The sequence below is a fragment of the Erythrolamprus reginae genome, chromosome 5 (genome assembly GCF_031021105.1).
Source record: "Erythrolamprus reginae isolate rEryReg1 chromosome 5, rEryReg1.hap1, whole genome shotgun sequence".
Taxonomy (NCBI): domain Eukaryota; kingdom Metazoa; phylum Chordata; class Lepidosauria; order Squamata; family Dipsadidae; genus Erythrolamprus; species Erythrolamprus reginae.
Genome location: NC_091954.1, coordinates 23,383,328 through 23,411,310, shown reverse-complemented (window position 1 = coordinate 23,411,310; position 27,983 = coordinate 23,383,328). Strand labels below are relative to the sequence as shown.

At 40.6% G+C, this 27,983-nt stretch overlaps 2 protein-coding genes across 2 annotated transcripts in view; both read right to left on the bottom strand.

Moving 5' to 3' along the window:
* Nucleotides 1-20,165, bottom strand: part of PPA1 (inorganic pyrophosphatase 1) — a 31,726-nt gene extending 11,561 nt beyond the window's left edge. The window contains exons 1-5 of the mRNA XM_070752228.1: nt 19,999-20,165; nt 15,316-15,380; nt 9,796-9,849; nt 6,367-6,486; nt 2,028-2,114 (exon numbers count right to left, since the gene is read on the bottom strand). Of these exons, the coding sequence (XP_070608329.1) occupies nt 2,028-2,114; nt 6,367-6,486; nt 9,796-9,849; nt 15,316-15,380; nt 19,999-20,062 (390 nt within the window). The 5' untranslated portion in view covers nt 20,063-20,165. The remainder of the gene's footprint in view (nt 1-2,027; nt 2,115-6,366; nt 6,487-9,795; nt 9,850-15,315; nt 15,381-19,998) is intronic.
* Nucleotides 20,166-25,586: 5,421 nt separating this feature from the next.
* Nucleotides 25,587-27,983, bottom strand: part of NPFFR1 (neuropeptide FF receptor 1) — a 32,764-nt gene continuing 30,367 nt past the window's right edge. The window contains exon 4 of the mRNA XM_070753952.1: nt 25,587-26,650. Within this exon, the coding sequence (XP_070610053.1) occupies nt 25,759-26,650 (892 nt within the window). The 3' untranslated portion in view covers nt 25,587-25,758. The remainder of the gene's footprint in view (nt 26,651-27,983) is intronic.

Sequence of the window (27,983 nt, the reverse complement as noted above, 5' to 3'; positions counted from 1 at the left end):
GGGGGAGTAATCAAGATTTAGAGTGGTGGGATGCCCCCTGGCCCTTCCCTTAGCCCCAAGATACGCGGGGGGGGGATTGCTACTCCCTCCCAGGGCGGGGTAGGGGGCAGGCACTGCCAGGCTGTGACTCACACAGGCCCAGCCAGTACCAGAAGTTTCCCTCCCCAAGCAAGAGCCCCTCCCCCCGGGAGAGTAGTCACATTATTCTAGATGAGAAAAGGGATATCATTGGACCAAACAGTTTAAGAACCACTGAAGTAATGGGACACTGGATGGATAAGCCCTTATTATTGCAAAGTATCTCTGCCAATTTGAAATATAAACCTTCCCACCCATCCCCACACCAGCAGAATCTTTTATAAAAGGTTAAAAATTTGCCTTGAGCTAATACACTTCCTATCATAAACTTTAAAGTTCTTGGGGACCTGCAGAAGTGCCTGCTTGAGCTGGTGTAGGCTCAGAGGGGAGTCGGGGGCCCAAATAGGGATTTGAACCACCCACCCATCCCCGCCGTGGCAGGTAAGGGGCGGTAAAGGGCATCAGTAGCAACTGTGCATTCTCCTTTAGGGCATCTTTGGATTGGATTGGATTGGATTGGATTTGTATGCCGCCCCTCTCTGTAGACTCGGGGTGGCTAACAACAGTAGCAAACAGCATATGACAATCCAATATGAACAGTTAAAAACCCCTATGGTAAAACCAAACATAGATACTGACATACCATGCATAAAATTGTAAAGGCCTAGGGGGAAAGAGGATCTCAATTCCCCCATGCCTGGCGGCAGAGGTGGGTTTTAAGAAGCTTACGAAAGGCAAGGAGGGTGGGAGCAATTCTAATCTCTGGGGGGAGTTGGTTCCAGAGGGTCGGGGCCGCAGGATTGATGGATCCAAGGATTGACAACTGTTAAGGGAGTACTCCTTACAATTGTTTGCTGGCTTCCAAGGTCAATGGGAGCTTGACAGAGAGTTGCAAGCTCCAGGTGGTTTGTAGGCAGAGGGGCTGGCATGCAAGTGGTTACTGACAGGTAGAAGACAGCAATTTGAACAGGCTAGGGGTCCCTGCTACTGGGGATGGGAAGGGTGTGTAAGTGGCTGAGAAGACACACTGGGAGAATGTGTGGATGGGTGAGATTTACCTGAGCAACCTGCAACTTTCCCTGCTGCCTTCCCCACGGACTTTGCTGGCAAACTGACCTATAAAGCCCTTCAAGGCATCGGACCAGAATATCTCCAGGACCGCCTTCTGCCGCACAAATCCCAGCGAGCGGTTAGGTCCCACAGAGTTGGCCTTCTCCGGGTCCCGGCAACTAAACAATGTCATTTGCGGGATCCAGGAGAAGAGCCTTCTCTGTGGCGGCCCCGACTCTCTAGAACCAGCTCCCCCCAGATATCAGAGTTGCCCCCACCCTCCTTGCCTTTCGCAAGCTTCTTAAAACCCACCTCTGTTGTCAGGCATGGGGGAATTGAAATGTTTTCCCTTCCCCCTAGGCTTATAGAATTTATACATGGTTTGCTTGTTTGTATGATTGGTTTCTTAAATTGGGGTTTTTTAGATTATTTTTAATATTAGATTTGTTTACATTGTCTTTTTTATTGTTGTTAGCCGCCCCGAGTCTTCGGAGAGGGGCGGCATACAAATCTAATAAATAAATAAATAAATAAACTGGCAGGGAAGGTAATCTATTATTGATCATGTAATCATCGGACACTGCAATCATCCTAAGTGCGAGCCTATTGCTGAGTGCCCAGATTGTGATCGCATGATATCAGAGGTGCTGGGGCAGCTGGAATTTCAAGGATCGGTTGTAGCAATCACTTGTTCGGTGCCAACTTCCAATAGTTGCTGAACAAGTAGCTGTTAACCAAAACTCGTCTCCATGTAAAAATTAGCCACTACTGTCTTCTGCATATTTATAGTGACAGCTGGATGAATAGCCTGATTGCAAACATTTTCAAAGTGACATATTAGCAACATTGCAAAGATGGTTAGCAAGCCCCAAATTTCCACCTGGAAAGGGTTCAGTTACCTTGTCCCCAATTTCACAAACGTCGATTGGATCATTGTCTCCACAACAGTTGGTATTTTCGTCTTTATGCATTGGATCTTCCCATGTCTGCAAAATAAACGCTGTTTCCTTTAAGTACTTGCTGCGCACGCTTCCTTTCATCTCAGCACGGGGCTTCTCAATTAAAATTTAAAACTGTACCGTATTAAAATATTTTACTCTTTATTTATTCTATAAAGGAAACCAAAACCGTTCTTTATCCACGGACAACCAAACAAAATTGGGTAGCTTGGTAGTTGTGATGCCTTTGCTAAAAGAGCAAGAAAACAAGGAATTTGTAGCCTTTCAAAGATACAATGCAGGGGTGTCAAACCTGAGCTGGGGTTAGAGTGCAGCACTGCAGGCTACTTCAGCTAACTGTTAGCTGTAGTTTAGCAGTTCAAATCTCACCACCGGCTCAAGGTTGACTCAGCCTTCCATCCTTCCGAGGTGGCTAAAATGATGACTTGGATTGCTGATATGCTGATTCTGTAAACCACTTAGAGAGGGCTGTAAAAGCACTATGAAGCGGTATATGTCTAAATGCTATTACTGGACACAAACTGTTTCAACTCTTACCCTCAAAACGTCGCTACAGAGCACTGCACACCAAGACAACTAGACACAAGAACAGTTTTTTCCCGAACCCCATCACTCTACTAAACAAATAATTCCCTCAACACTGTCAGACTTTCTACTAAATCTGCACTTCTATTCTACTAGTTTTTCTCATCATTCCTATCACCCATTTCCTCCCATGTTGACTGTATGACGGTAACTTGTTGCTTATATCCTAAGATTTTTATTAATATTGTTTCTTCATTGCTTATTTGACCCCTATGACAATCATTGTGTCGTACCACATGATTCTTGATAAATGTATATTTTATTTTATGTACGCTGAGAGCATATGCACCAAGACAAATTCCTTGTGTGTCCAATCACACTTGGCCAATAAAATTCTATTCTATTCTATTCTATTCTATTGGTTTCATTGAGAGTCACATCACGGTTGTGTTCGATCTTGGGGCCAGGGTGGAAGTGGCCAATTTGTTATTGCTTGTGTCAGGACACCTGTGGCCCCAGTGCTCTGCCAGAGAAAACAGGTTCTTGAGCTCAGTTTTGGGCTGGGACGGCTTCCTGCAAACCCTCTGCCAGCAAAAACAGAGTTCAGATGGGCTGCGGCAGAGGCACCGAGGGCCAGTCGTTTGCTATTTCCAGAATGGCCCTGCGGGCCAGATCTAAACACCCGATGAGTTGGATCTGGCCCCCAAGCCTTGAGTTAGATACCCCTGATATAATGGATCCCCCCAGTGGTGGATTCCTGCCAGTGCGGTCTAGAGTGATGCACCAATAGGACCCCACTAATGAGGCAATTTTCAGCTATTTTTTCCCAGCATCTCCTGAGTAGGAGCTTCTCAGCTGTGCTTCAGCTGAAGAATAAAGATCGGCATTAAGACGAGGGCTGGCGGGAGGGCTTCTTCTGACATGGAGATGCCGGGGGGGGGGGGGAATCACTGAAAATTGCGTCATCACTGGGTTCGTATTGGTGCGGTCTGGACCGCATCGGTAGGAACCCACCACTGAATCCCCCAATAAAAGGGACCCGGATTCAAAGTTTTGATGTCACACACACCACCACACAGCCTGCATTTATGACTATTTGCAGTGCCTTGTGATCAAATACAGTGATTTATGACTATTTTGCCAGAAACGAGTGCATAGTGAACATGTTCAAATTTCTCAAATAATGCAAGTACTGTTTATGAACACACAAAGTGCAAAAGAACTCAAATCTAAGGCACTTTACATGAAATCTGAAAAGAGGTTATCTCGCATCCGATGTGATTGCAGGGGCAACACTTGCTAACAGGAAGTTATAGTTCAGAACTGCTTTAATAGAAATTGCCCTAACTTCCTTCCAGTTGAGAAACAGTGTTATGAAAATCTGGCAGAGACTGCTATGGAACACTTTGTATTTCCTACAACAGCACATGCTATCTGGAGCACCAGGGGATACAAGGGATATCAGAAAAAGAATCCTTAATGAGATGCACACAAAGCAAGTTATGTGCTGCTTTCGATGGAAAAGCGAACTTATTATCAAGACAGCTTTGAAATCTATGAAAGAGGTTAACAGTAAAAGAAAATCACAAAGTCAACAAGTCAAAAGGAAAAGGAAAGGCTCATTATCTTTTTCCATAAATAACAGAAGAACAGAAAGGTTATTCAGAAGGAAATTCACAGAAAAGACAATAATAAATACTCCATTTTAATGTACAGTGATACCTTGTCTTACAAACTTAATTGGTTCCGGGATGAGGTTCTTAAGATGAAATGTTTGTAAGACGAAACAATGTTTCCCATAGGAATTAATGGAAAAGTGATTAATGCGTGCAAGCCCAAAATTCACCCCCTTTGCCAGCCAAAGCTTTTTTGCACTGCTGGGATTCCCTTGAGGCCATGGGAAACCCCACCTCTGGACTTCTGTGTTTTTGCGATGCTGCAGGGGAATCCCAGCATCGCAAAAACGAGCGCTTCGCTGGCAATGGAAGTCTGGAGGTGGGGTTTCCCAGCGAAGGGAGCATCAGTGAAATCGCAGCATTGCAAAAACATGGAAGTCCTCGAATCCCCACCTCCAGACGTCTGTGTTTTTGCGATGCTGCGATTTCACTGAGGCTCCCCTCATTGGGAAACCCCACCTCCGGACTTCCGTGTTTTTGTGATGCTGCGATTTCACTGAGGCTCCCCTCACTGGGAAACCCCACCTCCGGACTTCTGTTGCCAGCGAAGCACCCATTTTTGCGCTGCTGGATTCCCCTGCTGGGATTCCCCTGCAGCATCACAAAAACATGGAAGTCTGGAGGTGGGGTTTCCCATGGAGGGGAGCCTCAGAGGAATCCCAGCAGCGCAAAAGTGGGTGCTTCGCTGGCAACAGAAGTCCGGAGACGGGGCATCCCAGCGGCGGCGGTGGGTTTGTAAGGTGAAAATAGTTTGTAAGAAGAGGCAAAAAAATCTTAAACCCCAGGTTTGTATCTCGAAAAGTTTGTATGACGAGGCATTTGTAAGATGAGGTATCACTGTATCTCAGGTTACTAGACTTTGGATGCAATGACAATAAAATCTATCCACAATAGATTCCGTGCACGCATAAGATGCTCCTTAAAATACCTAAAATATACATGTGTAAAATCCCAAATGTTCTGCTTTGATGGACATCCCTTTCTATTACTCTGTTAAATGGATTTATTATGAATTGCATTTTAATTATAATAAATCCATTAACTGAACTGGATTAAAGCACATTATGCTTTAATCCAAGGGTGTCAAAATCAAAGTCCATGGGCCAGATCTAGCCTGTGGAGCCACCCTGGAAACAGCAAAGGACTGGCTTGCAGTGCCCCTGCCAGCAAAAACGGAGCTTGGGAGGGCCCTGCGTGGCCTTCCTGAACTCTGTTTTCAGCCATAACAGCTGAAAATGGGGCACCCCCCCCATGCTCCATTTTCTCTGGCAAAGGGCTAGAAAAACAAACTCAAAACCAAACCAAACGAGAAATGTTTCTCCTTTTGCATCTGAGCATGTAAGAAGGGACAGGGAAGAAGACAGGGAAAGAGGAAAGAAAAAGAAATAAAGATGGGAAGAGAGCAAGGAAGGAAAAATAAGGAAAGAGGGGAAGGAAGAAGAAAGGAGAATGAAGAGGGAAGGAAAAAGAAGAAAAGGAAGATTATAATGAGCGTGAGGGAGGGTCTGAGGGAACTCCTGCCTTAGCACTTGGCCACCACAGGTGCCCCCGACACGAGTAACATTGAGCTGACCACGCCCCCTCCCAAGGTCAAACACAACCCTGATTTGGCCCTCAATGAAATTTGACACCCCTGTATTTAATTCAATTCATTTAATATTCTTTTATCCACTGAATGGATTTATTATTATTAAAATACAACAGTCATGCTACAGCAACAAATGTTACGAGTTTGATATAATTTGCATGGACAAATTTAAAAGACAACATCAATTGACATAAATATTAAACCAAAACTGACTCATGGAGCATTCCAATTTTTATTATCAACATTGGTTTAATTCATTCAATCTATGCTGGCTTTACGAGAGCTCTCTGTGTTTTAGAGGCTTCCTATGCTTTAATAAAGCCGTCCTTTCTGTTATAACACAGGCAGTTCGCATGTTTACACCCCAAGGTGTTTTCTTCTTCCTCTAGAGAGTTTGCCCACAGTTGTCTATGCAGTAGTACAAAGTTTCCCCTTCATTGGTGTTGTTTCTAACTGGAATTCATAGAAAAGATTATGAATATTACAGTACCTGTGGAATAGCGCCGTAGTTCCAGATATATCCCTTGTGGGGAAATACATTAGCAACATAACGTAGCTTTCCTTTCTTCACATCTTGTTTAATTGGATTGAGAGGATCCTTAGTTGCAATCTAAAACAGAATTTGCTTAGTTTATTTACTCAATTTTTTAAAAAAATCTTTTAAAGGGAAAAAAATTAACTTTTTGGGGGATATGTTTCACTTAATAAATATCCAGATTGATAGGAACCAAAAACAGACGTACGAATGTGCATCTTATTGGTAAAGGTTCCATATACCGTATTTTTTGGAGTATAAGACGAACCTTCTTACTCCCCAAAACAGGATGAAAATATGGATGCTTCTTACACACAGAAAGTAGCCCTATGCCCACCCTTTGGTCTCTGCCTTGCAGCAGTTTACCTCCTTGCAGCAAACCGTCCAGAGCCTGATTAGCATAAGCAATTGAGTGTCAGACTCCCGGCACACAGCTGATTCAGAAACAGGCAAGCCACTTGCTAGAATTGAAAGTGAAACCATCTACAAGGAGTCAAATTGCTGCCAGGTGGACTGCTGGCAATATTGGACTGCTGAAACTGCAAGGAGGTAAGTCAATAACTACAAATGTCTATAGAATGTTCAAATTATTAGACTTATTCTTTAAAGGCTGCTTTATTATTGTTCTAGACAACTTAACAAAATGAAGAAGGTTTTTAAAATAAATACTTGAACTGAAGAGCCCCAGTGCTATTGTATCTTCTTTAAAATAGCAGAGAATAACTATACTGTACTGTTTTATGTTGTGTGTATATTAAACTTGTTAAAAATCAATAAAAATATTTTTTTTAAAAAAGAGAATAACTATCCTTCCAGAAAGCCACATCAATTTTAAAGATCTGTAAAAGTATAATCTTTTACACTTTACACTTACAGACTCAAACTCAACCCGGATAAGATGGAGTGGCTGTGGGTTTTGCCTCCCAAGGACAATCCCATCTGTCCGTCCATCACCCTGGGGGGGGGGGAATTATTGACCCCCTCGGAGACGGTCTGCAACTTGGGTGTCCTCCTCGATCCACAGCTCACATTAGAGAACCATCTTTCAGCTGTGGCGAGGGGGGCGTTTGCCCAGGTTCGCCTGGTGCACCAGTTGCGGCCCTATCTGGACCGGGACTCACTGCTCACAGTCACTCATGCCCTCATCACCTCGAGGTTAGACTACTGTAATGCTCTCTACATGGGGCTACCTTTGAAAAGTGTTCGGAAACTTCAGATCATGCAGAATGCAGCTGCGAGAGCAGTCATGGGCTTACCTAGGTATGCCCATGTTTCACCAACACTCCGCAGTCTGCATTGGTTGCCGATCAATTTCCGGTCACAATTCAAAGTGTTGGTTATGACCTTTAAAGCCCTTCATGGCACTGGGCCAGAATATCACCGAGACCGCCTTCTGCCGCACGAATCCCAGCGACTGATTAGGTCTCACAGAGTGGGCCTTCTCCGGGTCCCGTCAACTAAACAATGTCGGTTGGCGGGCCCCAGGGGAAGAGCCTTCTCTGTGGCGGCCCCGACTCTCTGTAACCAACTCCCCCCAGAGATTAGAACTGCCCCTACTCTCCTTGCCTTTCGTAAGCTCCTTAAAACCCAACTTTGTCGTCAGACATGGGGGAACTGAGACATCTCCCCCGGGCATATACAATTTATGCATGGTATGTTTGTGTGTATGTTTGCTTAGTAAATGGTTTTTTAAAAATATTTTAAACTATAATTTAGGTTTGTCATGAATTGTTGTATTCTGTTGTGAGCCGCCCCGAGTCTGCAGAGAGGGGCGGCATACAAATCTAAATAATAAATAAATAAATAAATAAATAAATGTAACAGTGTCCTGTTTTAGTATAAAGATAAGGCAGCTGAGTTAAACTGAGTTAGTCATATTTGTAGTAGATCTATTTAAATAATTGGGAGGAGTTACTGTGACTACATTTAAGAAAACTTTCTGGCATCAAAATATAGCCATAATGTATATTTTTCCAATTCTTTGCAATTTCTATGGGTCAGACACACATGCACAGAAATACACAGCAAACAGTATATATCATTTTACATAATTGGTATCATATACCTGTACAACTTGGGTATATTTATCGGAATGTTAAGGGTGCCTGTTGGCATGGATGTCAGGAGAGAGGGGTGTTAATGCACATGTTTTGGGAGTGTTTGGTAGTGCAGAAATTCTGGAAAGAGGTGCAAGAGGAAATTAATAGGATGTTAAACATAAAATGGGTGACTACAAAGGAGATGGCAGTATTACTAATAAGGAGTGATATGGGTAAATTCAGATAAATTAAAGAAGCAGCTATAGAAAGTGCTCAAGCGGTAATAATTTTAGGTTGGAAGGATGCAACAAAATAGACAATACAAAATTGGTATCAGTACGTGGTGGAACACATTCAGTTTGAAATTATGGATATAAAGGTGAATATGATTAATGAAAATAAAGTGAAATAACTGATGGGAGAATGGGACAGGGTTAAAGGTTATGTGGTTAGTAGAATTTGAGACCAAGGTATAAAGAATAAACTGGAATCACTCTATAATTTGTAAATATTGTAATGTTCTTGGTTTAAAATGATTTTTAAAATGATTTTTAAAATGTTCTTGGTTTAAAATGATTTTGGTGGAGGGGTCTGAAAGAATGATGTTGGGTGGTGGGAGCACTGTGTTTTATGTAGTGTGTATCTGTCATTATTAAAAATTAATTTAAAAATATTTTTTTTAAAAGCAAACAGTATATATCATCTGTGCTGTTTGCTGTTTGGAAAATTGCTGAGGGGCCTTTTTTCCTTGTTTTCCTCCCCCAAAACTAAGATACGTCTTATACTCCAGTGCATCTTATACTCTGAAAAATACAGTAAGTATACATAGGACTCTAGCTTTAAAACACTTACCACATTATATACTATTCATAGCAGGCAACTTGAAATTTAATATATTACCAGTAATCTTAGGCTTACAACCAAAACTGAGATCAATATTTTTGTTGCTAAACAAGTTATTAAGTGAGTTTTGCCTCATTTTACGACCTTTCTAGCCACAGTTAAGTGAAACACGGCAGACGTTAAGTTAGTAATGTGGTTAACTGAATCTGGCTTCCTCATCGACTTGTCAGAATGTTGCAAAAGGTGATCACATGACCCAGGGACACTGCAACCATCATAACTATGATTCAGTTGCCAAGTATCTGAATTTTGATCACATGACCATGGGGATGCTGCAATGATAATAAGTTTGAAAGGCAGTCATAAGTACTTTTTTCACAGCCACTATTACTTCAGGCAGTGACAAAACGAATGGTTTGACGTAGAGGACTATTTCTAAAATAAACTAATTTTGATCAAGTAATGAATGGAACCATAGATTACAGCCCTCTAGCCGAATTACCTCCATCTTAGCATTGGTCCATCGAGGTATCTCCACAACCATGTTGAAGATGTGCTGAAAAGAACACAAATTCAGCAAAGTACATATAAAAAGTAACACCGAGAAATGTGTTGTCAGTCGCCCTTCCTGAATTGTCACCCAACAACTATCTGTCCATGGAGCTCTCCAAAATGTTTCCACTCCCATGAATATTATAACTATGCTTTTTTCTCTTTCCTGCCCGCAGCGAGTGTAGCTATATTAGATGATATTATCCAATTATAACAATTATAACTTTCAGTTGGGAGATATTCATTTTTCCTTACCTAGGGAATGGGAAGAAACTCTTGACTTTTAAGAAAAAAGATGTAGAAAAATGTTTTTATCTTGTGGTTTGTTTTATTAATTAAGGGAGATAGCTCTCCAGATATTCAAAATTTTATTTGACACCACAGCACTGGGGACAACCCCCAAATCTTCCCATTTGCTCATGTGGCAGGAGAAATCTTTCATACACTAGAGAAGGTAACAATACATTATTGGAATACAGAACTGTGCATATCTGGTGCCACTTCCTACTTATCGGTTTATTCTTGCATCATTCACGGCCCATTAAAAGGATTTAAGCAGTCCTGAACCCTAATCCTGGTTTTCCATAAGCTTAATGACAAGAGGGCAGATGAGCTTACTTTAACATAACCAGGTTAGGTAACTACTTTTTTTCCTTCAAAGGTTAAGTTATTTTAAAATACCTTTTAACTGTCCATTTATGACAGAAACTCAATGCTTGCTGTTAAGCAACTGATGGACAGAAATACTTCAAAAAAGTATTGAGAAGAATCACCATCAAATTCTGCAAGTCAGGAAAGATAAGCAATTTAAGAAAATTTCAGAAGAAATCAAAGTTTTTGAACATTTGTTTACATATTTTTTACATGATTCAGGTGAAGCCATATGCCTTTGGAATAGAATGATGGAAACAACCCAGGTAGGAATAAATTTTAATACCAGTTGTCTCCAATACCAGAGTGAATGATGCTTTATAATACTAAGTTTATCAAGACAACGTGAATATTAGAAAGTGCTAGAAACTAAAGATTATAATATTTTGTTCTAGGTAGAATTTTGAATTCTGCTTCCCATTTCTGCATTTTACTTCTGACTTGCAATGAACAAAAAAGCTCTTATAATAAGCTGCACTGGGGTTATGACCTTGCAATTCTAACTTTAAAGCTGGCTATTCTTGTTTATCCTCAGAAGTCGTCTTTGCTTTAAGTGCAATGCAGATTCTCAGCCTTCTAAACGCTTGCATTCTTTTCTCACATCTGTTTTTCTATTTATTTTATTATTAGTTAAACTGGCTGTTGACAAAGAATGTAGCAATAATAAGTTCATTTGAGACATTTACGTTTTTGAAATATAAACATAAATCATGCAGTACTGATGCCTAACCTACAGGTTGTGTATTCATAAGAACTTTTCTTGTTCTATTTGAAGTCCAAGTATTTTATTTAACTTGACACTTACACTGAACCAGTAAAATATAATGTCTAGGGTTTATTTGCTGAATTTCTATAGCAGCTGGAATAAAGGGTGTGTAAAATTCCAACGAAGCATAAACCAGGTCTTTAACTAGTCTAGACATCTGGCACAGCAGTGTTTTAACCCTGCTGTTCTGTTTAAGAAAAGTAACAAATCTTATGTTCCCGGGTCACCCTGACCCGGACCGAAAACTCTTCATTTGCAGTGCTTATGTTTGGTCTTTTTGAAAGCTTTTTTCACTTGGAAAGTAGTCTGAACATTTCTGCACACAATGATATGAAAATTGAAATGAAAAAAGTAAATCTTATTGGTTTATTTTGCGGATATAATGCACGCCCCCCCTGTTTTTGTGAAATTTTTTTCAATTTATGGATAGTTTTGCTTGCAAAATGCATTCTATTTTACTAAAGTTGGTATGGGATTGGTAGCTTGAACATTTCTGAACATAATGATATGAAAATTGAACTGGAAAAATTGATGCATATTGGTTTATTTTGTTGATGGAATGCACGCCCCCCCCCCCCGTTTTTTTTAAATAGTCTTCACTTTATGGATAGTTTTGCTAGCAAAATACATTCTATTTTACTAAAGTTGGTGTGGGATTGGTAGCTTGAACATTTCTGAACATAATGATATGAAAATTGAACTGGAAAAATTGATGCATATTGGTTTATTTTGCACATAAAGTATGCCTCAATTATTTCAATTTATATAAAAATTATGCTGTTAATTTCAAACTTGCATACTTTTTTTTAGTAAAATGGATTTGTTTCATAAAATTAGTTCTCTGGCTACAATGTGGTTGATTTTCAAAAGGATATTCCAAATATTTCTAGACAAATATGTATAAACAGTGACAATAATGGCACACAGCAAGGCCGAGGGGGGGTGGCCCTTTTGTGGCAAAAATAAACCAATAAGAACCATTTTTTTCAGTTCAATTATATTTTTCTTATATTCAGAAATGTTCAATTTAGTATATCAAACCTTTTGGGGGAAAATTCCTTAGGGATTTGTAGCCTTAAAAAATAGAAATTGACACGAAATTTAAAAAGGATGGGGGGAGGGGCTTTTTGATCAAAATAAAAATATAAGTCTCAATTTTTCCAGTTCAATTTTCATATCATTATGTTCATAAATGTTCAAACTAGTTTTCCAGTTGAAAAGGTTTTCAAAAAGACCAAATTCAAGTGCCTAAAAAAAATCATTTTGGTCCGGGTCTATATGACCCGAACAGACTAAGTGTGACTTTTTTTTTGCCTAGAAAAATTTTTTTTCCCCCACTCCCACAAATATTTTTTTGATGGTCAGCATTGTTAAATTGAGTAAATGAATGCCTAAGATTTTAAAGAATATTTCGGATTTGGAGCATAAAAAAATAAAAAGTGAAAATGGTTGCAAGCAGCTGAGGGGGGGGGGGGGGAGGCCTTATTTCTGATGTTAAAAAACCAGTAAGAATAATTTTGTTCAGTTCCTTTATATTTTTCTTATATTCAGAAATGTTCAAGCTACCAATCCCACACCAACTTCAGTAAAATAGAATGCATTTTGCAAGCAAAACTATCCATAAATTGAAAAAACTTTCACAAAAACGGGGGGGGGGGGGGGCGTGCATTATATCAGCAAAATAAACCAATAAGAATTACTTTTTTCATTTCAATTTTCATATCATTGTGTGCAGAAATGTTCAGACTACTTTCCAAGTGAAAAAAGCTTTCAAAAAGACCAAACATAAGCACTGCAAATGAAGAGTTTTCGGTCCGGGTCAGGGTGACCCGGGAACAGAAGATTTGTAACTTTTTTTGCCCAGCAAAAACTAAGCCCCCCACCCCCCCAAAAAAATTCTCATAGAGAGAACCCCTGAAATGATGAAACTACATGAAATTTCAAGTTTCAGATATGCAGGGAAAATTTTTTACAGGGACTCAAACTTGGCTTTGGGTCACATACGACCCGAACAGAACAGCAATTAAGCCAGCCAGGAACACCATTTAATCATGTTGGGGAGATGAAAGAAATTAAGGCTATTCCCCCCACACCCACAGCTCCCCTAGTTACAAGCTTGAAACCAGTCCACTCTAAACAAAATATTCTTATTCTGATGGACAAAGACATTATTATATTCAAGCACTTGGGTGGATAAAAATTGATGTGATTTTTTAAAATTAAAAATTGGTTTTTAAAATTTAAAACTGATTTTTAATTTTTTTTTAAATCAAATTTATTTTAATAAAAGGTTTTTGGAGTAAAAATCTATCTAAAGGTAGTTTTCTATATAAGATACGTTAATAATTTAGTTTATTCAGCATGAAATGGAACTTAGTTACGGAGCACGAGGCTGTATATTTGCAATATTGGGATTGTTGGTGACTCAACAGCGGGTCAGAGGAGAAGCCGCTGCGGGACAAAGATGACAGTTGCTCTTTAAAAATTATGATTTAAATCAAGTTGATCAAGTTGATTTAAATCCTTTTTACTAGTTATATAAATCATGATTTAAATCAAATCCACCCTGTCAAACATTATTGTTTTTTAAGCTAATGATAATAATTTCCCAGCTCTGTTGTGTTAAAATGTGGATTAGAAAAAGCACAATATATGGCAAACCAGAGAAAAGATGAAAACTGAGCCCTACATGATGCAGTTTATTGGATATTATAATATCTGAAGCAGCTAACATTAAATATGTTTTTAAACTACGGATACGAATTCTCCTGAGATTGAAATAGCATCAACCCTGTTAGCCTTTCATTAAGGACCTTGCTGTTTGCTCAGATGGAAAGAAACTCTGCTGCTGCTATGTTTGTTCGTTTTTCATTCAGGAAAAGAGGTTGTAAGAATTGACAAGGACTTAATGACATATATTTAATCAATTAGAGTTATTATTTATCCTGGGGGCCAGAGTTACATGTTTTGTGGTTTTCAGAGTGTGTTTTTAATCCTTGTACATCACTCATAGTATAAGACAGACATCCTCATAAATCATATAAATAAAATAAACTGGTTATTAGGATGAGAAAAATCCAGATATAGGGTAGGGAAATGCCTCTTATATACCAAAATTTCTCAAAATGTGGAAGCCAAATACCAAAAACAAATTTTGGAAATCAAATCAGCTTTAAAAAATTAGCAACTAAGTTTTCATTTTGTCTGTATTTTGTCTTCTACTGTAATTGCAATAGAAGTTGAACTGAAAGCAAGGAAACAGTCCCTTTAGTCTATTTCAATGAGTGTGGGAAGATAGAATTAATTCATATTTTTCTCCCTTGGAAGCAGTTTCAACAATAAAACAAGCAAACTTCAATCTATGACTAAAATAACTATTCATAAGCAGCAGAATAAGTTAAATTAAGATTTCCTGCTGCAGTTTTGCTTCAGAATTTCTTTTACTCTACACCAGAACACTTAATTCAGACTCTTCCTACTTAGAGCAATGAAGGTCAATAAAACTTATGACCACAACTGAGCCCAAAATTTCTGTTGCTAAGTGAGATAGTTGTTAAGTGAGTTTTTCCCCATTTACAAAATTTCTTGCCAGTTGTCAAGTGAATCACTACAGTTTTTAAATTAGTAATAGATTATTAAGTGAATCTGGCTTTCTGATTGGCCTTGCTTGCTTTAAGCCAAAAAAATAAAAACAACCCCCCCCCCAAGTGTTCACATGACCCTAGGACATTGCAACTCTCATAAATATCAACCAGCTGCTAAGCATCCCAATTTGGATCACGTGACATGGAGATGCTACAATGGCCTTATGAAAAAGTCACTTTTTCTCACTGACACTGTAACTTTAAAACATCAGTAAGTGAACATGTTGTTTGTTGAGAACGATGGATACAGCAGTTACCTTTGTATGGCAAATACAAAGGTTAGATTGTGGTTAAAACATACACAGAACAAGTAATTTGTTTCCTTTAACATGAACTAATTACCTTGCCAGTACTTAATCATAGAGTTTAGAGGTACAAGGGAAAGGAGGAAAGGAACCATGTATATTACCTTGCCAGCATCTGCATATATTGGAATGTCATGGAAAGGAGAGATGTACTGCCCTTTATCATTTTCTGGAAATGAAAGAAGATGCCTATGATTTTTATTCAATAAATTCAACACTAAGGCAAATGAACCTGAATAGGCTATTTATGACAAGAAACAATTTCTGTTCTATCACTGGGATAGAGGGATGCGTCCTCTCCCCTCCCCTTGGTAATATGCTCCAGATGGGTAAAATCTCATTTGGAGGATTCTGCACATCTGTAGAAAGAAACAGGTGGTATTTGGACTGATTCAGGCAAAATGGTAGCAGTGACCTGCGGGTGGTACTGCCCACCTGCCCAGGTGCTATGCTGTCCTATTTAGGCATATTTTGAAGCCATGGGCATGCACTTATGATCAAGTCTATAAAAATCCTTAAGGATGTCCTTAACTTTTGACTGCCAGATGTTCTGCACAGATGACTCTCAGTGATAATGTTGATCTAAATTCTCCTAACCAATTCCTATAAATTAAACCTGTGGAATTTAATGCAACCTTGAAAGGGCACAGAACGTGGCAAAATTCTTACCATTTGCATATGTGTATACAAAAAACAGTAAAGTAAACAAACATCTTTATGTCTCCTTTCAGCTAATCACTATTCTGCTCACTCAACAAATTTCTGATTTAAAGGGGAGGAAATGAAATAATTAGTGGCATACTCAGAGTTATGTTTAACCACAAATGACAACATGAAGTAAGTTAGAGCAGGGGTGTCAAACTAGCGGCCTGCAGGCTAGAAGTGTCATACACAGGCCACGCCCACCCCAACTCACATTGCCATCATGTGACATATCACAACATTTATTTCCCTTTAGGGAGCTGGGGTGGGCACGATGTGAGACGCTTCTAGCCCACAGGCCACCTGGGCCGGAAGCATCAACGCACAGGCCGTGCCCACCCCAGCTCCACGAAGGGAATGAAAGTCATGATATGTCACATGACTGCAACGCAACACCACATGTTTGACCCCTGTGAGTTATAGCATGACTTTGTATCAACATGAAGGCCGCAGTTGCATTTACACTGTCAGCAATAGCTGAGTGGTAGAGAACCCTTAGATGCAAAAGGCAATTGTGGGATTCAAATTAGTCAACAAATGCTAAGTATATAGAAAAATACAAATATTATAACCTAAATATAATCCATGCATTATATTTTAATACAGTAATTACTAAAAAAGCAGCTAGTAACCTGGCACAAATCCTACAGATCATCACGATCAGCTAAGATTCAACAGCATCTCTCTCCCTCTCCTCTAAAATCTGCCTGAGCAGATTGAAAAAAACTGCACACTATTCATTTCAACTAATGTCATCTTTCCGTTTAGGATTCCTCTGTCTTCATCTGTTATGCTGGGTAAATTTCTATTCTGTAAATATTTTTTTTACTTCCTCTTTACTAATACTTTCTTGATCGTATATATAGTTTTCAAACCAGACAGGTAACCGACCTTCCTTGCTGGGTTGCTCATTGACATTGGGTGTCAGAAGCCAGCTGCTGGGAAGATGGAAAATGTCAATCACCTGTCTGCAGGTTGCTACAAATGTGTGAGTTGGTTGCCAAGCACCCAAATCATAATCACCTGACTCTGGGGACACGGCAATAATTATGTGAGGACCACTTTTAAATCACTTAAGATGTCTGGTACTCCTGTGTGACTTTTTATTTTGATAGTAATTTTCCAGCTGTTTGCCAATAATCAAAGTTCAGAATGGCAATCATACCGCACCTATCATACCATACCAATTGCTGCAGGTAACCTTTGGATAATCTCACCAGACATTTCCTGTATGGTGAACACGGAAATTACTGCAGTCGATCATTGCTAAGAAGAAAATTGCCTTAAAAGATTATACAGAAGGAGGTTTTAATTTTACAGCTGGTACAGTCAGACTTTAAACTCAACTTCTGTTTGTAGAATGAGGGGAGGGGTGAGGATAAAAATCACCTGCCAACTAGAAGGAAACTAGATAGAATACCTTTAAAAACTACAAGAAAGGCAATATTTTAGCCATCATACTATAGATACATGGACCAACTTATATTTTTATTTTCCTTTCAAACCGAGCAGTCTCTATGACTTCCTAGATGTCCCTGCATATTTTCTTGGCAGCAATAGAGCAGTATTTGGTTGATGCCTCCTTACAGGGTGTTTTTAAAAAACTTCCTCAAGTGTAGATGCCATTCACCCCAATCTCTATGCCACGAACCCTTTCCAACTGAACCACAATAATTCATTTTATCATACAAGTAAAACAAAGCCAGGGAGAGGTGGGGCTCTATCTGCCCTGTGCCCTACAGATGATATAATTATTCTGCTGTAATAATTTATAGTGCTCATGAAACATAAAAGCCATAGTTGAGCAACAAAGTTTAGCAAGATTTTAAAAAATCACTTGAGGATGTAGAGATGTCAGTTTTAGAAAAGTGCCCACTCAGATCATTCGTGTGCTATTCAAAATCTTGCTAAATCATGTTGCTTAATCTTGGCTAAGTGTAAAGACCAAGCCTTTGCTCTTGGGATCAATCCCCCCCCCCCCGATTTTTTTAAAAATTGGATAGTTTCTGGTGTGAACCAAACAGAAAGATGGGAGTTGTTAGCTGTCAAATGTACATTCTATTATTTGGACAAAGCAATTTATAAATTTAGAATACAGTTGCTGTATTAGATCATTTTCCATTCATTGACCATTTACCTGGTAAAGAGATCCTTTTTTTGAGCTCATTATCTCTTCAGTTTATACCTGCCCTCAATTTAGTATCTGCAAACACAGCCAATTTACTTAACCCAAGGTTACAAATAGTTTACATAATCCAAAATCAGTATTTCACAAGAGATATTTCATGCAAGCATTATACCAGTAAATCACTGAAGTGTTTCCCCCTTTTCTATACCCAAAATTCCCTCCAGTGATTACAGGCAAAATAATTATGTAGTCCCATCTCCTATTGCTGAGTGGTCAAGTTTCATTTCACCTCTAGGTAATCTTTCAAAAAAGCCAGATGCCTACCTCATTTCAATTCTTTTTACTAATTAAAAGCACTGCAGTACAAATACATTGTATAATTACCATTTTGGAATTTTAAGCCCAGCATAAAACAATCTACATGAACAAGCAAATACAGCAGGTAGCTGCTTTTAGCCAAACTTTGGCTGATCTCAAAAAACTAATCAGGATCAGACTTGGCTGGGAGATAATCAGGCTTGCGTGCTATACCTGAACAGTAAAGGGCAAACCAATTCTGTAGTGCTGAGGGGGGAAAAAAACCAAAACCAAAAAATAAGTGGGGAGGGGGAACTTGTTTCAAAAGAAACTATGTTTTATGAAATCTCTTTGCATGGATAGTAATAGAGGTCACTGACATTTTTTTGAAGCCAAAGAGACAATTTTTAATGTCTTATTTGAGTGAAAAAATAGAGAAAAGCCTTAAAATTCGAAGAAACGAAAGTAACATTGCAATTGCAACACAAAGACAAAAAAAATCCAATTCCCTCCCCTTGACTTTCTCCTCCGTTGTGCTGGTTGTGGAACACCTACATCCCTCTAGAGCAAGGGTCCCCAAACTTGGCAACTTTAGGACTTGTGGACTTCAACTCCCAGAATTCTCCAGCCAGCAAAGCTTTGGTGGCTGGAGAATTCTGGGAGTTGAAGTCGACAAGTCTTAAAAGTTGCCAAGTTTGGGGACCCTTGCTCTAGACTCTAGAGCAGTGTTTCCCAACCTTGGCAACTTGAAGATATTTGGACTTCAACTCCCAGATGCTGGCTGGGGAATTCTGGGAGTTGAAGTCCAAATATCTTCAAGTTGCCAAGGTTGGGAAACACTGCTCTAGAGTTTTCCCATACTTGTACTTAGCTTCACTTCTTAAATAAATCAGACCAGCACGCCTCACAGGCAATGAAAGAAAACTTTCACCCAGCCCCAACTTTATGCTCTGGATACAACAAAATCGAAACCCAGAATGATCCTCGGAGGGGAGATTTCTATCCTCCTCCTTTTCTATACGGAAGAAACTTAAGTTAGGAGACAATGCAGATAAAGAGTCCGAAAGGAGGTGGGCGGCTTATAAATGTAATAAATTAAATTAAACCCAAACCCACCAGGGATGAGTGGCTGAGCAGGAGGGGAGGGCTGACTAAAAGACCTCCAAGGTCCCTTCCAGCTCTATTCTACTGCAAAATATTAAGATATTGTCGCGTTCCCCATCCATGCTCCCTACTTAAAAACTGCAATGAAGCTCCAATAGACTCCACTTGGCTTGTTTCTGAGGATGAACTTTTTGGTGGTTTATTTGTCAGGAGGGCGCCCGCCCGCCCGCGTTTACGCAGCTTCTTGGAAAGACGTTCCCGGATCCCCGGGGGGACCCGCCAGCTTAGAGGACCGTTGCAGCCGTCCGAGAGGGAAGCCAAATCTTAGCTAACCTTATCACCCCCTAGAAGCCCGCTTCACGCCCTTAACAGCCGCGGGCGCCACGCAAACGGATCCCTCGTAGTGCCGCCTTATCTCATTGAGCAGCGTGCATTCATTGACCATGCCAAGGGACAAGCTGGCACTGGAAGGCTGGCTTGCGCCCCAGTGACGCGCCCCACCAGCCGCCTCCGGGGAAAGGAAGCGCCTCTTCCAGCCCTCCCGCCAAGGACTCACTGAAGAAGAGCCTGTAGTCGAGGCTGTTGAGGGTGCCACGCTCCTCCGCTCGGTAAGCAGCCATCGGTGCTGAGGCAGACCGGCTCCAGAAGTGAGCCACAAGGGAAAGGTGAACGCAGCGCGCAGCCGCTCAGGGCGGGCCTTGATTTGTCCGGCTGGCTCCTCCCTCCCTTTTCGGCCCCGCCTCCTCTCTGCATGGAACAAGCATGCGGTCCTGTCGCACGCCTGCCGGGGACCTTTCATCATCCAGCCGCCAGGCTGGTGCCGTACTGCGCAGGCTCCGTAGCTTTCGCATTTTCATAGCTGCTTCTCCGCCGCCTCCCGTTCGCGTCTAGAAGTAGGAAAATGGAGAGTAGCTCGCCTGCCGTTCGCTTCCGACTCCCCGTGGTTTGGAAAGTTAAGCTCATCCAATGGTCCGATTTAAAGACGGAAAGTGTGGGGGCAATTATCATCCAGCATTCACTGGGTATTGTGTGATATATGAACTTTTGGCTCAGTGGTTAGAATGCGGTACTGCAAGCTGCTTCTGCTGACTGCTAGCTGTAGTTTAGTTCAAATGTCACTAGGGTCAAGGTTGACTCAGCCTCCCTAAGTGGCTAAAATGAGGATCCAGATTGTTTGGGGCAATATGCTGGCTCTGTAAACCTGTTACAGAAGGCTGTGAAGTGGTATATAAGTGCTATAAGTACTATATTTTGAAGATATAGTTACTGGCGACTGTCCTGAAAGTGCTTTTTTTCCCCCCAAGAAGCAACTGGACTGCCTCGTTTTCCTTTGAAGACAGTTCGCTTCTCATCCAAGAAGCTTCTTCAGTTCTGACTCAGTCAACAGTTCCATCTTACAGAACGGAGGGAACTTCTTGGATGAGAAAATGAAATGTCTTCAACGGAAAAAAAAGGAAGTCCAGTTGTCTCTTGACAAAAGCCCCTTTCGGACAACCATGACCTGGATGACTGAGAATCTCCATAGACCAGTGATGTTGAACCTTTTTTCCCTTGGGTGCTGAAAGAGCATGTGTGCATGCTGTCATGCATGCACGAGTGCCCACACCCATAATTCAATGCCTGGGAAGGGCGAAAACAGCTCCCCCCACCCCCTGGAGACCCTCTGGAGGCCAGAAACAGCCTGTTTCCCAACTTCTGGTGGGCCCAGTAGGCTCATGTTTCACCCTTCCCAGGCTCCTGAAGCCAGGAGAGGGTAAAAACTCCCCCCATCCCCCCCGGAGGCTCCTTGGAAGCCAAAGACGCCCTCCCAGAGCCTCTGTGTGAGTCAAAAATCAGCTGCTGGCCAGTACCCACATGCACGTTGGAGATGAACTAGGGCAATGGCTTGCGTGCCAGCAGATATGGCTCCGTGTGCCATTTATGGCACCTGTGCCATAGGTTCGCCATCACTGCTGTAGATGTTTCCTTGTGTCTTTATTCAACGATGGGTTGCTCCTGGTTTGGATCGGTTCTTTGAACCATTAGCGGCGACAGGACGGACACACCCCTGAGACACTTTTGTGCATGTGAGAATGTGCGTGCAAACTGGTAACAAAATCATTTACACCCACCACTCATCTTATTGTATCCAGTTTGAAGACCCAGATTGTGGGGGGCAATATGCTGACTCTGTAAACCACTTAGAGAGGGCTGTAAAAACACTATGAAGTGGTATACAAGTCTAAGTCGGTACTGGATTTTTAATTAGTTTGCCACCTGCCACCTGACGCTACTGGTTCTAAGAACTGGTCCAAACCGGGAGCAACCTATGGCTGGTTTAAGAGCTGTTGCTATCCTTCCTTGCAACAAAATAGTAAATTATTATGGATATAATGATGCCCGCAAGATGGGCACAAAACTGTTTCTTCGTCTGTTTATGACAGTGTTTCTCAATCTCAGGAACTTTTAAGATGTCGGACTTCAACTCCCAGAATTCACATGCTAGCATACTGTCAAAGGAATTCTGGGAGTTGGAGTCTATACATCTTAAAGTGCCAGAAGTTGAGAAACAATGGTTTTTTGAATTAAATCACATGGGGATCTATATCCTAGTTACAATTTGAGCTTCTTTTAACACCAGATCATAAAACACTTATTTTTTATTAGTCCATAATAGTAGTGCTTCTTTTTTTAATTATTATTTAAAATATTTCTTTATTTTAACATAGACATACAAATACAAACATTTAAAAGCATTGGACAATATGTGACATACCTGTGTCCCATTTCTTATTGTGCTCTATCTATATCACCAGTATAACTTATTTTACACAATATATACAGTATATTAAATACATTGATCTTACTTTGGTCTCTTTTGTTACACTTTTAACCGATCCTCTTTTCTTTTAGTTCCAAATCTTTATTTTATTTGGCTATGTATGTTTATACTTTCCTTTCTCCCAACCAATAATAGAACCTATTCCAACATTCATAATATTCTGACTCATCTTTATCTTCATTGTTAATTTGTCAATTTCTACACAGGTTATTATTTTTTTAATTAAATTTTCTACTTTCACTTTCCCACTGTTGTGCGAAGATAATTCTTGCCGTTGTTATTATATGTAAAATTCAGTATATTTGACATTTTTCATATTTTCCATGTGTTATTCCCAATAAAAAGAATTCAGGGTTTTCCCCCCTGTTTTTCTTTCTAATATTTCTTCTAACCACTTTTGGACTCTATCCCAATATATCTTTGATTTATCACAATGCCACCACATATGATAATAGGAACCGAGTTAGAATTTGTTTTTAATTTTTACTATGTTTTTAACTATAATGATTTGATTAACGATTCTCATCATCTTTGTTTAGCTTCTTATTTGAAATTAATATTAGTTCCTACATTTAAACTCCTAATGATTTCTTTATCTCTGTCCCAATGTAATTTTACTTGAAAGAATAAGGCATTTATTTTCCTTTCTTTTAACATCTCACAAATTCTTGCCCAATTTGTAAAACGTAAAATGTTTTCTTTGCTTTTTTCCCTGTCTTAACCATACAGGTAGTCCTTGACTTACAACAGTTCAGTGGCACTGAAAAAAGTCATTTATGACCATTTTTCACACTTGCAACCATTCTGGCATCCCCCTCGTCAGGTGACCAAAATTGAGACACTTGTGAATTGGCTCACATTTATGACCATTGTAGTATTCCGGGGTCATACGATCACCTTTTGTGACAATCAGAGTCAGTGGGAAAACCGGATTCATTTAACAACCTCGTTACAAATTTAACAACTGCAGTGATTCATTTAACAACCGTGGCAAGAAAAGTCATAAAATGGAGTAAAAGTCACTTAACAAACGTCTCACTTAGCAACAAAAATGTTGGCTCAATTGTGATCGTAATTCGAGGATTACCTGTAAAAAGCTTTTTTTGTAAAGAATGGAGCAGGGCTTCAAGGATGCAATCACAGCTGCTCTGCTGTTTTTGACACAGAGACTCACATCGACACACAGAATGAGAGAGAAGGGGAGAGGACCGCCCGAGTTAACTGCAATGCAAGAAGGCTGGTCTCAGCTAGTGTTTCCTAAACAGGCCCATTAGAATCAGTTGATCCATGTGTAATTGAGATATGTTTACATCATTTTACAGTCACTCACATTTTGGTTATGACGGGATTATTTAGCTCCCTTCGTGCGAGTGATGGGTGTGCATGCATGCCATTCGCGCACAAGGAGTTTTGTGTTTTGCATGCACTTGCCCGCCATTCATGTAATTGGAACTGTGTGTACAGACGTGCACTCACTCACTGCTTACATAACCTGGTTTCAAATGGGCGACAGCAACAGTGGTTCTCCAAAGTGTTAGTGTCGGTAGCAGGATGCTTCTGCGCATGCACAGAAGTGTCACATGTGCGAGCGAACAGTCATGTTGGTCATGACCTTTAAAGCCCTACATGGCATTGGACCAGAGTACCTCCGGAACCGCCTACTACCGCACGAATCCCAGCGGCCGATAAGGTCCCACAGAGTTGGCCTTCTCCGCTGTCCCATCGACTAAACAATGTCGTCTGGCGGGCCCCAGGGGAAGAGCCTTCTCTGTGGCGGCCCCGGCCCTCTGGAATCAACTCCCCCCGGAGATTAGAACTGCTCCCACCCTCCTTATCTTCCGTAAACTACTTAAGACCCACTTATACCGCCAGGCATGGGGGATTTGAGACACCTTTCCCCCAGGCTTATTATAATTTATGTTTGGTATGTATGTGCTGTTTGGTTTTTAATTATGATAGGGTTTTTAGGGTTTTTTTAATATTAGATTTGTGCCAGCATAATATTGTTTTTTATCGTTGTTGTGAGCCGCCCAGAGTCTTCGGAGAAGGGCGGCATACAAATCTAATAAATAATAATAATAATAATAATAATAATAATTATTATTATTATTATTATTATTATTATTATTATTATTATTATTATTATTATTACCAGCAGGTTTTAGAATCTACTATTGGGCCACAACCTGGGGTTGGAAACCCCTAATGGAGAAGCACCCATTGTTCTGTTGTTGTGATACCTTTCAGCTGTTGCCTGGACTGCCCGGATTAGTATCTGCCATTTTCTTGGCAAGGTTCCACAGATGCCTTCTTCCTAGGGCTTACAAAGAGTGAATGGCCCAAGGTAACCAGGTTGACTTTGAGCCTAGGCACTAGAACTCAGAGCCTCCTGGTTTCTAACCTAGCTGCCTTAATCACTAAACCCCTGATGTAGTCTCGGAAAAATGAGTGGAATTATTGCGGAGCCGATGTCGAGCAACAACTAAACGACTTATGTCTCTTCATGAGTACGATGCAAAGTTTATTATTTGCATTGAAGTAGCACAGCCGGTGGAATTCATTGGATGAGGTATTTGCATTATCAATGTAGACTCACCATACATAACCCTCCTCCGACTACACCAGATTTCCCTTTAAACAGAGGCAGGAAAGGGGAAAGATGCTGTGGCAGACTGAAAAACATTAGAAGCATTCATGGGTCCCGTATCATGTAACTGAAAGTGGAGATTTGAAAATGAGAACATCACCCACACCTTACATCCCATTCTTAGTATCAACAATGGTAAAGCATTAGATCTTCATAGTTTGCTTAAACCAGAGGTGGGTTCCTCCCGGTTTGGACCGGTTTGCCCGAACCAGTAGCAACCCGCTGGTTTGTAAACACCAACCCACAATAACATCACAGAACTGTTTTGGTCAGTGCTGATCTGTGGGCACTGCCCTCTTTTTTTAATTTTTTTTAAAATCCAAATTTTGGGGGGGAGGATATTTTCCAGGTTTTTTTCTTCTTCTGTGCAGGCACCGAAGCCAAGTTTCCAGCACTGTGTGTGCATTGCCATTTTGTTTTCAGCTTTTTTGGGGGGGATTTTTTACCACATGCACCCACAAGGCACAGGAGAAAGTGAACTGGCAGAGAGGTAAGTTAGAACCCACCACTGGCTTAAACCGTGTTTCTGAAATAACAATGAGCATACAGTGGTATCTTGGTACTCATCTGCTTTGAAACTCATCCAGTTTGGTACTCAATGCATTTTGGGGAGAAATTTCCCCCCCTGATACTCATCATTTGTTTGGTACACAACACACAAGCTAGACAATGTCAGTATTGGCTGCCTTGTGACATACTGTATTATTCCTCATGCGAAAAATTCATTTTTGGTACTCATTGTGCCTCCCAGAACCAATTATTGATGAGTACAGAGGTACCACCATATTCTGAAAATATCTCACATCTAGTAAAGTCAACTCATCATTTCAAAGAAGGTTGCAATGTGCTCAGATGTCCCAAGCAGGGATGCTAACGGTTTTGGGAGAGCAACTTTTACTTTCCAAATCCTCCACCTTCAGCCCACGGTGAACCGCCTGCCCATTTTTGGCAAGAAACAATCCTGCTTTCAAAACACTGCTTTCTCCAGAATCGGAGGGCTGCACCGAATCAGAGCCTTGCACCTCGACGAATATCCGATTGCGCGCTCTAAAGAGAGGCCTGCCGTGGTTGCGATCAGAATACGTTTCTCGGTGTTCCCTTTCCACCGAGCAAAAGTGGATTTTGAAGGCAGCTTGAAATCCCCTCCGGAAGTTTTCGTTGAAGTACCCATAGATGATTGGATTGATGCTACTGTTAAAGAAAGCCAGCCAGTGGGCAAATGGGAAAAAATAAACTGTGATAAGGTTGAGTTGATGGTAATTCAGGTTCCCATAATCGGTCAGCAGCATTAAAGTCCATAGGGGCAGCCAAGAGAGACTGAAGAACAATGCCACAATAATCAGCATGTTGATCACTTTTATTTTCCTCTTGGAGATCCTTCTTCCCTCGCTGTCCTCCGACCGGGAATCTCTGATAGGTGCGGAGGATTTAAAGAGCTTGAAAGCGATGCGAGCATACATGATCACAATTGCGATGAGAGGGCCAAGATAAATGTGTGAGAAGAGGATGGTGGTATAGATCTTGCGCATTTTGAGGTCTGGCCAGGCTTCCCAGCAGGAATAAAAAGGGTAGGAATTGTTATAAGCATCCAGCATGAAGTGGTTTTCATCTTGAGTGACTGTCAAGGTAACTGCAGAGGGACACATTATGATGAAGGCTAAAACCCAAATGATGATGATAATGATCAGCGCTACCTGTAGAGTTAGCTTTTGTCTGAAAGGATACACAATACAGCGGAACCTGGAAGAGAAAGAAAAAGCAGTCTGCTTAAATATTGGAACTGCTGTTGGAAACAAGTCACCTATTGCAGTTTATTTATTTATTTGATTGGACTTACATGCCACCCTTCTCTGAGGTTTCAGGGCAGCTTACAACATATAAAAGTACAGAATTCAATTCAATTCCATTCAATTTATTAGATTTGTATGCAGCCCCTCTCTGAAGACTGGGGCGGCTCACAACAATAATAAAAACAATATAACAGTAAACAAATCTAATATTAAAAGAATACAAAACAAATTCAAATTCAAAGTCCAATATTAAATAATTTAAGAAACTCAATTAATAATTTTAAAAACCCATTTAAAAAACATACACTCACACTTATTCATACCCCAATCAATTTAAAATTAACAGCCGGAACAAAACGTTAAAGCTCAACGGCTCCAGGCCTGCCAGCACAAGTGAGTTTTTAAGGCCTTCTAGAAGACCAAGAGAGTGGGGGCAGCGCGAATCTACAGGAGGAGTTGGTTCCAGAGGGTTGAAGCCACCACAGAGAAGGCCCTTCCCCTAGGGCCTGACAGCCGGCATTGCTTAGCTGATGGGACCTGGAGAAGGCCGATTCTTTGAGCTCTGACCAGTCACTGGGATACATGAGGCTGGAGACAGTCCCGTAAGGTAACTGGGTCCTAGGTTGCTGTAATATCTACTCAGCCATATCATAAATTCATGATAGAAATTTTATAACACAGCGAGACCTGAGCTGCCTTCCTTCTGTGAACAAGGACAGAAGCACCAGCCTGAAGATGACGAGTGGGACCTCGTCGAAACGTCGCCAGAAATTTCCAAATCCTACACGGGAAGAAACCCGAATATACCAAGACCATCATACCTGTACCCATGAAAATCTACAAAAACATATATACATATATATATATATACATACACACACACGCATATACATACCGGTACATACACACACAAATACACACACACACGTGTATGTGTGTAGTTTTATAAGAATAACTCTCTCTCTGTGTATAAGACGCACCAATGTATAAGACACGCCTAGATTTTAGAGGTGGAAAACAAGGAAAAAAGCATTCTGAACCAAATGAGGTAGTATTATATTGTTTAATAAAATACCAGTGTAGCAGAATACTTTTTACAACCATGTATATTTTTAAAAACCATGTATACTTTTTAAAACCATGTACACTTTTTACAAACTTCAAACTTGACAGCTTCAAGACTTGTGGACTTCAATTCCCAGAATTCCTCCACCAGTCATACTTGCTCAGAAATGGGAGTTGAAGTCCACAAGCCTTAAACGTGCCAGGTTTGAAGACCCAGA